The 10850-nt window shown below is 42.9% G+C and overlaps 1 protein-coding gene across 2 annotated transcripts in view; it reads right to left on the bottom strand.

Moving 5' to 3' along the window:
* Positions 1–5370: 5370 nt before the first annotated feature.
* Positions 5371–10850, bottom strand: part of zgc:113425 (uncharacterized protein LOC541425 homolog) — a 44810-nt gene continuing 39330 nt past the window's right edge. For both annotated transcript variants that reach the window (XM_038792479.1, XM_038792480.1), the window contains exon 8: positions 5371–6055. In XM_038792479.1, the coding sequence (XP_038648407.1) occupies positions 5943–6055 (113 nt within the window). In that variant the 3' untranslated portion in view covers positions 5371–5942. The remainder of the gene's footprint in view (positions 6056–10850) is intronic.

Raw genomic sequence — 10850 nt, 5'->3', positions numbered from 1 at the left:
TTCTGCTCTTGTCATGTTTCCCATCGTCATCTCTTTCATTCTTTGCTTTTTTTTAAAGGAATTTTCTCTAATTAAACTAGCCATGTCTTCTATCCCTTTTTAAAAATAAATTTACAGTAGCCAATTATTTTTCTTTTCCAATTAAGGGGCAATTTAGCATGGCCAGTCCACCTACCCTGTGGGGGTGAAACCCACACAGACATGGGGAGAATGTGCAAATTCCATACAGTGACCCAGGTCCAGGATTCAAACCCGGGTCCTCAGTGCTGCAGTCCCAGTGCTAACCACTGTGCCAAATGCCGCCCTTTTCGATCCCTTTTTTCCCCACAAAATATATTTTACTATTTCTCCCTTCTTTTCCCAATCTCCATTTAGAGTTGTGAGCAAGGATTTGAATGTGTTGTTACTTCCCAGATCTGAGCTCTTGCAACTTTCTGCTGCCCTCAAATCAGTCTTCTGCCCACTTGCATGCCCCCAGGCCCTAACTGAAGTTACGTTTTGTTTACCTCCTGTGTTACCACTGCTCAAACTCTCTACGGCCTTTTCAGAGGGTTGACTCGGACTCAATGGGCCAAATGGCTGCCTTCTGTGCTGCAGGAATTCAATAGGTCATGTTCTTTTTACTCCTGGTGATGCTCTCTCAGCTGTACTCCCTTCAGTCTGTAACCTGACAGACCTCTTGGACAATCCACACTGAATCGCATCTTCACCAGAACCTTGAACAAAGTAGTACCACCTGCTTGACACAGCCTCCTGAGTGTAAGTGTTATTTATTTTTACATATTGTGTTTCGAGAACAACTAGTGTTTATACAGTGCTTTCAGCGTGGTAAAAAACATCACAAAACACTTTTGTGTTGTCAAACAAATTTTGACATCAAACCAGGTGACCTATTTGAACAAGTGACCAAATGTTTGCTTGAAAGGGTAGGTTTGAAGGAGCATGTGAAAATAGAGATTTAGGGAGAGCTTGAAGCTCGGGCAGCTGTAGGCACAGCCACCCATGGTAAGAAGTATCATTTGCGGGTGAACAAGTTCGGCGGTTGAAAACCAGGATGAAAAGTTTGAAATTGGTGTTACCAGAATAGGAACCGTTGTAGGTGGGTGAGCAAGGATAATGGTAGAATAGGACTAAGACTAGGAGCAGAACTAGGCCATTCAGTCTATCAAGTCTGCTCTGCCATTCTATCATAGCTATGTTCCTCATCAAAATCAGCCAGAGGAACATATGACCTAGGAGTAGGCAATGTAGCCTCCCGGCCTTAAACACCTTCAATGTGATCATGGCTGATCCCATCCTGGCCTCAATTGCACCATCCTGCCTGTTTTCCGTAACCCTTCAACCCACTACCAATTAAAAATCTGTCTTAACTCCTCCATAAATTTACTCACTGCCCTGCATCTACCGCAGTGTGGGGTAGTGAATTCCACAGATTCACAAACCTTTGTGAAAGTAGTTTTTCCTCACATCTGTTTTAAATTTGCTACCTCTTATTCTAAGATTATGAGCTCTCGTTTTAGAATGCCCCACAAGAGGAAGCATCAGCTCTGTCAACTTTATTCATACCTTTTATAATCTTGTGTACCTCAATTTGATCGCCCCTCATTCTTCTAAACTCTAGAGAGTTCAATCCCGCGTGGTGTGAGTTAGTGGAAAGCCCAGCAGTGTTTTGGAATGAGTTCAAGTTTTGGGAATCGATTATTGGCTCAATCCTATCAACGCTGCATATATCATTTGTGAGTTTGATCAAGGATGATTCAGTAGTGTGGCTGGATGGAAACCTGATCCAATTATGCAGTCGGGCAAGGGTCGCGACACATTCAAGAACTTTGAAGTGGAAAGAGAGTTTGGAGACGGAGGACAGATTTGATGGGAAGAGGGGCAGTAGCCAAATGCAAGGAGTTATTAACAATATCAGCGAACATGGGAGCCAAGAAGGGAAGTTGGACGGCCAGCTGTTTGATTCAGAGGACCAAAGCAACAGGAGGTCAGTCTCATGGACAAAATGAGCTGAGAGAGTAGAGGGACTAGAGAGAGATTAAAGTTTAGGGAGCTTATGGGAATGGAGAGAAGTGGCAAAGCAGCTGAATGGGTGATGTCATAAGTTTATGAGCTCACACTTGCTGAAGGCAAGGGTGGAGGAGGTGAGATTTCATTCTCCATAATTATACACACAACTTGGTCAATGTACAGGTTGGTAGGAATGCATTCTATGGTACAAAATCAGCATCCATGGATGTTGCTGAACAATTTAAAATATTTTTGCATTTAAGTATTTTGAGATGTGTTTTTAAAAAAAAATCTTTATTCTCACAAGTAGGCTTACATTACCGTGAAAAGCTCCTAGTCGCCACATTCCAGCGCTTGTTTGGATACATGGAGGGAGAATTTAGAACGTCCAAATTACCTAACAGCATGCCTTTCGGGACTTGTGGGAGGAAACCCATGCAGATGCAGGGAGAACGTGCAGACTCCACACAGACAGTGACCCAAGCCAGGATTTGAACCTGGGACCCTGGTGCGGTGAAGCAACAGTGCTGACCACTGCTACCCACCATGTTCATCTGCATGAAATAATAAGCTGAGTGTACAAGCACACCTGATTCGTTATTATTGGACAGGCTTAGAGAGCACATCTCACTTTCCATCTTTTTCACGGGTATACGGTAGGAAGTGAGTACAAGATAGAAAATGGTTGTCCCCCACCATTGATCCATATGTTTGTGAAGCTGTAATACCAGAAAAACTTTCATTGAAGTAGTTGGATTATAGATTTAACAAAATGCAATGGCCTCAGAATTATTGAAGTCACAGATACCTTTAACAGCTGCTTAATGAAATGTTGGATTACACTGGGGTGTGTTGCAAAGATTGGACGGGAGAATGGAGATAATATCCAGTATATCACTACAACAACTACGGATAAGAAGTTTTGGTTTTAATGTCTTAATTTTTGATTATGGACCGGAAGGCTTGGCCTCTGACTCTCTCCCATGGCTCTGGAGTTTGTAATTAATCAATAGAACTGCCCACCAAACCAATCATGGGGTGGCACAGTGGTTAGCACTGCTGTCTCAGTGCTGAGAGCCCAGGTTCAATCCTGGCCCTGGGTCACTGTCCATGTGGAGTTTGCACATTGTGTGTCGGCGTGGGTCTTACCCCCATAAACTCAAAGATGTGCAGGGAAGGTAGATTGGCTACGATAAATTGCCCCTTAATTGGGGGGGATAAAAATTGGGTACTCTAATTTTAAAAAAAAACAATCACAGTGCTCTTAGATTTGAGGTTCCCTGGCATCACCCATTAGCAGGCTTACAAAATGTCTTTCTTTGATGCATGGATTCCAGCCCAAATCATTTCACATTCCTCACGCTCTTCCAGGAAGAGGCCCATGGGTGGAACGTGATGGTACACCACAGACGGGCAGGAGTGGCAACGAGTGAAGAGATTAAATTGATTCAAGGCAATCTGTATGATGTGAAGTGCAGGAGCCATTTCTGCTCGTGTATTTGTGGTATATGCCCGATTTTAATTCAGCTTTCAGATTTCCAGTGTTGATGTGGGGAAAAAAAAAAACAGTATTTACCAAGCAGTAGGGGCTTAATTGTGCTATCCTTTATTCTCTACTCTCATAACCTTTATTTTTGCTTCAATGAGCAGAAATCATGGCCAACAGCCACCACCCCACAATCAGTTTCTTTGTATTTTTCTGTGTCCAGACAAGCTTCCTGCCATGTTTGTTCTATCATTGTTTGGTGTGCATTTATATTCATCAAATGCCCATTAACCTTTCAGTACTGATTTTCTTTGATTCCCACGTTATCTGTTCAGGCTTCTTCCTCTTGAGTTCAAAACTGTTGAACACTTGAGAGAGAATCCCAAACTGATGGTCAAAAAATACAGATAACATTTCTCAAAGACTGACTAGTCAATGTTAGGTTCTAGGAAGCAACCACAGGGGAGAGTAAGGAAACATTTGATGAATGAAGAATGAAACCCCTTTCTACACCACTCCCCGAAGGGTCTCCCAGCCCACACTTTGTCCGGTGTTTTTAATGTCCAGGTTTCTTATCTGCAAATAATGGGAGCTTCGCCCCCTCGGGCCAGGATCGTTCGTATTCCACAAGAGTCACAGGGAGCTTAATCAGCCTGGTCCCCTGGCCCTCGTGTAGGTTAGAAGTCATCAGTCCTGAAGAGCAACATTTTGGTTATTACAAAAGGTGAAGAACTGTACATTATAACAAACCAGCTTTGTTGAGCAAAAGGCTGGGATTCAGCTGGACACAAGTTGCTGGAGGAAGGAGTTCCCTTGGTTCACTCTTAAAAACACTTTAAAAAGTCAGTTAAGAATAACAATGAAAAGTCAAAGCAGACCTTTGGCTCTCAGTAGGGAGTTGATTCACTGCGCTGCCTTGAAAGACTTCAGAAATTAAAAACAAAACACATAGGTGATATGAAATTATTTTATTTTTTAAATGCAGTCCTGAACATCAGTTTATTAGATTGAGGCAAAATGAAATGGCACAGCTGTCTCATATCATTAAAAAAATTCCATCACCAATTCCATTTCAAAAAGGTGATTATTTTACGCTGCTCAGCAATAGCAGCCAGGTGACCCAGGTGTGTAAACCCTGGTCTGGGCTAGGCTGCCGAGAGCAGTGTCAGTATCACAACTACTTTCCTTAGTACGCTTTATTTAGGGGACACGACAGGTTTCTGCAGCTGATCCAGTGATGCTGCTAGAGGTATGCATGCAGTGCCAACGAGTGAAAATCTGCAATGCCATTGGCTACTGCACTGTCTTTGGTCAGATGCTAGAGTGCAGCATCTGACCCTGCTAATTTTTACAATAAATTCTGGAATTCAGTATGCAAAAGGGGAGGGGAGATACAGATCAAGGGCAAAAAGGAACGTAAAATGGAACAAAATTGAACATGGATTGGCCATGCTAAATTGCCCTTAGTGTTGGGTGGGGTTACTGGATTGTGTGGATGGGGTGGAGGCATGGGTGGGGTGGAGGTGTGGTCTTGGGTGGGGTGCTCTTGCCAAAAGTCAGTGCAGACTCGATGGGCCGAATGGCCTCCTTCTGCACTGTAAATTGTATGATTCTCTGACAAGTTTTTTTAACAATTGCATCCATAGAATCCCTACAGTGCAGGAAGCCATTTGGCCATCGAGTCTGTACAGGCTCTCTGAAAGTGCACCCTACGTAGGCCCACTCTCCCACCCTTTGGCCGTAACCCCACCTAACCTGCACATCTTTGCACCGTAGGAGGAAACCTGAGCACCCGGGGAGGGACCCCACGCAGACACGGAGAGAATGTGCAAACTCCACACAGGCTGTGACCCAAGGCCCGAATTGAACCCGGGTCCCTGGCCCCTTGAGGCAGCAGTGCTAACCACTGTGCCACTCACATTATGGGAGCGGCAGGTTCTTTTTTTTTTAAATAAAAAAACTGCCAATTTCAATTTTAAAAAGTTTCACTTTTCCAAAACTTATTTTATAACAAATTAAAAATTGACAAAACTCCAAATTAAAATTACTTTGTTCGGGAATTACTGCAGACGTCAATATTTGAGTTAGTTGTTCTCAGATTACTCAATACAATACTGGAAGGTATACACCCTTCCATTCACAACAATAACATTTAACTATCCAAAATGGCATAAAGTGTTGTTTAACTGACTATTGTCTCTACTGCCTTGTACAACATATCCAGTGTTGGTGTGAAGTTGCAATCATAACTGCTGGGGCACCACACTAAAACGTGTGACTTTCCAATACTCCATCTTTTCGAGCTGAGGACAACATAGTAATCTTGGTTTAAGGCACTTTCCTCAAAGATATAAACTTAATATCAACATAGTCCAGTAAAAGGCAACAGTTTCTTCAGTTCCTGGTAAATACAGCAATCAAGCTCATCTGCAATTAAAAGTCTATTTTATGCAAGTCGGATATAAGGTGCTGGTTTTGATGCAAACTCTGCCTCTTCTGTGTCTATGTCCCAGTCGTTGTATTCCACTGGATCATTTAGAATCCGTTGATTACTGCCACCTTGTTTTAAAAAGACATTTCCATTAATTTGTGTGAATAAAATTTGCATAATTTTAACCATATAGTTTAGTTCATTGGATGGGAAATATAACAGGAGCAAATGGAACATTGGTCTGTATCTCAAGGGTGTTGGCATTCAACTGACAAACTGATGTTTTAGGTATGTTGTGCTTTGGTCACAACCCATCTGGAGAGAGAAATTCAGTTTTGATGATAAATTTCAGGAATATATGGAATTGTTTTGGAAGGGGTACAACACTATCTCAGAATGATACCAGAGCTTGTAATGAGGATAGGTTACATATATTTGGTTTGTATTCCTTGAGTTTAGAAGGTTGATGGATGATTTAATAGAGGTCTTCAAAGTGATCAGCGATTTCAATTGGGGAGATACAGATAAACTAATGGGCAATCCAGAGCAAGGGGGCTAGCACTGCTGCCCCACAGCGCCAGGGACCGGGATTCAATTCTGGGATTGGGTGACTATGTGGAGTTTACATGTTCTCCCTGTTGTCTGTGTGGGTTTCTTCTGGGCGTTCTGGTTTCCTCCCAAAATCCAAAGATGTGCAGGCTGGGTACATTGACCATGTTAAATTGCCCCTCAGTATCCAAAGATGAAAATGGCTCATTGACACAAGTAGGCTTCAAGTGAAGTTACTGTGAAAAGCCCCAAGTCGCCACATTCCGGCACCTGTTCGGGGAGGCTGTTACGGGAATTGAACCGTGCTGCTGGCCTGCTTTGGTCTGCTTTAAAAGCCAGCTATTTAGCCCTGCGCTAAAACAGCTCATGAGCAGCTTCAGTGCAGTTATGGGTATAGGGTGGAGGAGTGGGCCTTGGCGGAGTGCTCTTTCAGAGCATCGGTGTAGACTCGGTGGGCCGAATGGCCTCGCACTGTAGGCATTCCATGTTAACAATCTTAAAATGGAGCTAGGCCATGTAGGAGCGAAATCAGGAAATACACATAACATTGGAAATCTGGAAGTCCCACAACCCAAAGAAAGGCTGTGGATGCTGGGGCAAATCAAACCTTGAAGACACCGATACTCATACCATTGTAGATGATTAGAATTGGGTAAATGGAGTCAAGGTCAAGATCAGTCATGATTTACTGAATGGTACTACAGTCTTAAGGGGGCTGAATGGCCTTCTGCTGTTCCTACGTTTCAAAACTTTTGATGGATGTGTGAGCAAGTAACTCAACTCCACTGCAATGGTTGAATACGTCGCTGGCTATACTCTTCTAAGGAAAATAAACACAGTCAATAATCTTACCTTGGTAGATGCTTGGAGAACATCATACTGGGTACCAGATTTTCTATTGCCCTTAATGCAAATACCAATAACTTTGAATGAAATACTATAATGACTTGGCGAGCTCAGATACAAGACCATGGTTGGACAGAAGTTCATAGGTTCATCATAGCACAGAAGGGCATAATTCAGGGCATAGTTCATCATAGCACAGAAGGGCATAATTGAGCAAATATTGCCATCTTTGAAAGGAGATATCAAATTAATCCCACTCCCTTGCTCTTTCCTTTCCAAGTATATGTCAATTTCCTTTTGCACGTTATTGAATTTGCTTCCACCATTTCTAGTGCATTCCATATCATAACTCACTGCTTTAAAATAGTTTTGATCATTCCTCCTCCTTCACAAAGTTCTGTCAGGTGGAATGCTATACTAAGGAACAAGGAGATCACTTAGCCCCTCAAGTCTGTTCCGTCATTCATGAAATCCTGACAGATCTTTGAGCCAACTCCATGGGGCTGGATTCTCCATCCCACCGCGCCAGATTTCTGGTTCAGCACACCATCAGGATGCTCCGTTTCGCCGGCTGGTCAATGGGGTTTCCCATTGTGGGGCAGCCCCATGCCGTCGGGGAAACCCCCGGGCTGCCGGCAAAACGGAGCATCCCACTGGCAGAGAATCCAGCCCCATATACCTACCTTTCTCCTCCAAAAATCGCAAGTTTTAAACAAGTGTTCTAAACTCCTATCACCCTTCATGTGTAGAAGGTTTTCCTAATTTCGTTTCTGAAAGGTCTGGCTTTACATTTTAAGCGAATGTCCCCTAATCTTTGACTTTCCACGCAGTGGAAATAATTTCTCCCTATTTATTCCCTTAATGTCTTGAAAACTTCAATCAAATTATTCATTGACCAGCTAAATTCTAAGGAAACAACCCAAAGTTTGTACAATTTCTACTCTTAATTCAGCTCTTTGGGCCCAGGTGTCATTCTGGTAAATCTGCACTGCACTCCTGCCACGGCTGACATATCAGTTCTAAGGCGTGTTGCTCAGTACTGCTCCCAGTACTTCAGGGCTGGCCTGACCAGGCCTTTACATAGATGAAGCATGATTTTACCCCCTTTTTGTCTGGTTATCCAGGTTATAAAAAGGGTAGCATTTCAAGAGAGTTTCAAATTATTTTCTGTACTTATGCATAATGTTTTAATGATCTATGTGGTTGGACCAGCAAGTTTATTTGGACCTCCACTATTTCCAGTCCTCCCCCCCCCCCCCCCCCCCCCCCCACTCAGAAAGTAGTCCATTTATCCTTTTTTTAGATCCAATGTTTTTTTTTTTTAAATTTAGATTAGCCAATTATTTTTTCCAATTAAGGGGCAATTTAGCGTGGCCAATCCACCTACTCTGCACATTTTTGGGTTGTGGGGGCGAAACCCACACAGACACGGGGAGAACGTGCAAACTCCACACGGACAGTGACCCAGAGCCGGGATCGAACCTGGGACCTCAGCGCCGTGAGGCGGTTGTGCTAACCACTAGGCCACCGTGCTGCCCTTTTTAGATCCAATGTTTGTGTCATTAGTAAATTTAAGTATGTAGCTTTCTATCCCATCATCCATGTCATGAATAAAAATGGTGAATAGTTGTGGTTCCAACATAGGATATCGTTAATCACATCCTGGAATTAGAGTACCGGCCCATTATGCCTACTCTGTCTCCTATCATTTAGCCAATTTCCTGACCATTCCATGAGTTTTAAATTTAGCTATCAGTCTCTAATGAGAAACTTTATATAAATAACATTCACAGTGATTCTCCTGCCCATCACTTTTAGTCATCGCTTCAAAAGATTCAAATCAGATCATTCAGAAATAACGCAACCTTTACAAATCCACATGATCTCAATAATGAAGAGAACAATGAAGAGAGTGACAGTTGCCCAGGAACAGATGGTTTATATTCCAGAGCTTTAAAGGAAATAACTAGGTGAAACATTGTACATGTCCTAACTGGAGGGACTGGTTTAGCTCACTCGGCTAAATTGCTGGCTTTTAAAGCAGACCAAGCAGGCCAGCAGCACGGTTCAATTCCTGTACCAGCCTCCCCGGACAGGCGCCGGAATGTGGCGACTAGGGGCTTTTCACAGTAACTTCATTGAAGCCTACTCGTGACAATAAGTGATTTTCATTTTCATTCATTTCATCAGCCACCCAAAAAAAGCTCAAGATCTTTAACAATTGTTGTTGGACATTGCTAGTGCATAATTAAGGATTGGGTAGTTAGAATAACTGTTCTACATTTACCCACTTTCCTCCTTGTACCCTTCTTAAATAACAGAGTGACATACACTATATTCCAATCTAAAAGGAACGGTTCCGGAATCAAGAGAATGTTGGAGGATTATAGTTAGGACATGTACAATGTTTCACCTAGTTATTTCCTTTAAAGCTCTGGGATATAAACCATCTGTTCCTGGGCAACTGTCACTCTCTTCATTACTGTTACTTTACTTATGTTAATTTGGCAGAATCTCTGCCTCTGATCCAATGTTTGTTTTCTTGTCACTGGCATGGTGATCTCTTCCTCTGCTGTAAATCCTGACATAATAATTATTCAGCATGTCTGCTGTTTTAGTTTTTCCATTGGCAACTCTTCTAATATAATTGGAAGAATTTTGTGCTGATTTTGATGTCCCTCAAGTTTGTTTTCAAACTCCTTTAACTTTAACCGGGGGGGGGGGGGGGGGGGGGGGAAATAGTACCTTAAGTTATTCTACTCAAATTGTTATCCAAAGACTCTGCCAATAATTGCACATGCGGGTAGGATCGAACCCACTATGGTCACCTCCACAAATCAAATAGCTTATTGACACTTGGGTTGAGTTTATATATCCCTGATCCACTCAGAGCTAGGGAGGCAGTGTCCAAGAGAGATGGAAACCAGCCCCACCCTCCCCCAGACAAGGAAAATCCGTATTCCCTGCATGACGTAGAGTTTTAACTCGCGAGACAGGGGGATGGTGCTCTGCAGGACAGAGATTGTAGACATGGTGGTGCTGATTACCTAGTCATTATTGATGCAGAGACGGCGCTGAGCTTTGAATGATGAATAATTGTCAAAAATTATATTTTCAATATCTTAATTATTGTTAATAAAATATCCAGGAAATTTTCCACTTGTCAGGTATATACCAACGATGTAGCTATACTGGAGCCAATTATACAGGCGATACGGGGCCGGTTTAGCTCACTTGGCTAGCCAGCTGGTTTGTGATGCAGAGCAAGGCCACCAGTGCAGGTTCAATTCTCAACTTTGCCCCTCACCTGAGGTGTGGTGATCCTCAGGTTAAATCACCACCAGTCAGCTCTCCTCTTCAAAGGGGAAAGCAGCCTATGGTCATCTGGGACTATGGCGACTTTACCTTACCTATACTGGAATAGCTTTGTTAGAGGCATGGTTAGTTCTGGAGTATTCAGCACTATAACTCCAGGATGCTGAAGGGGCCTAGGACCGTTGCTGTATCCAATGTGCAGAGCTGTTTCTC

The sequence above is a fragment of the Scyliorhinus canicula genome, chromosome 3 (assembly GCF_902713615.1).
Source record: "Scyliorhinus canicula chromosome 3, sScyCan1.1, whole genome shotgun sequence".
Lineage (NCBI taxonomy): Eukaryota > Metazoa > Chordata > Chondrichthyes > Carcharhiniformes > Scyliorhinidae > Scyliorhinus > Scyliorhinus canicula.
The sequence above is the reverse complement of the archived record's forward strand: the minus strand, read 5'-3'. Positions and strand labels throughout refer to the sequence as shown.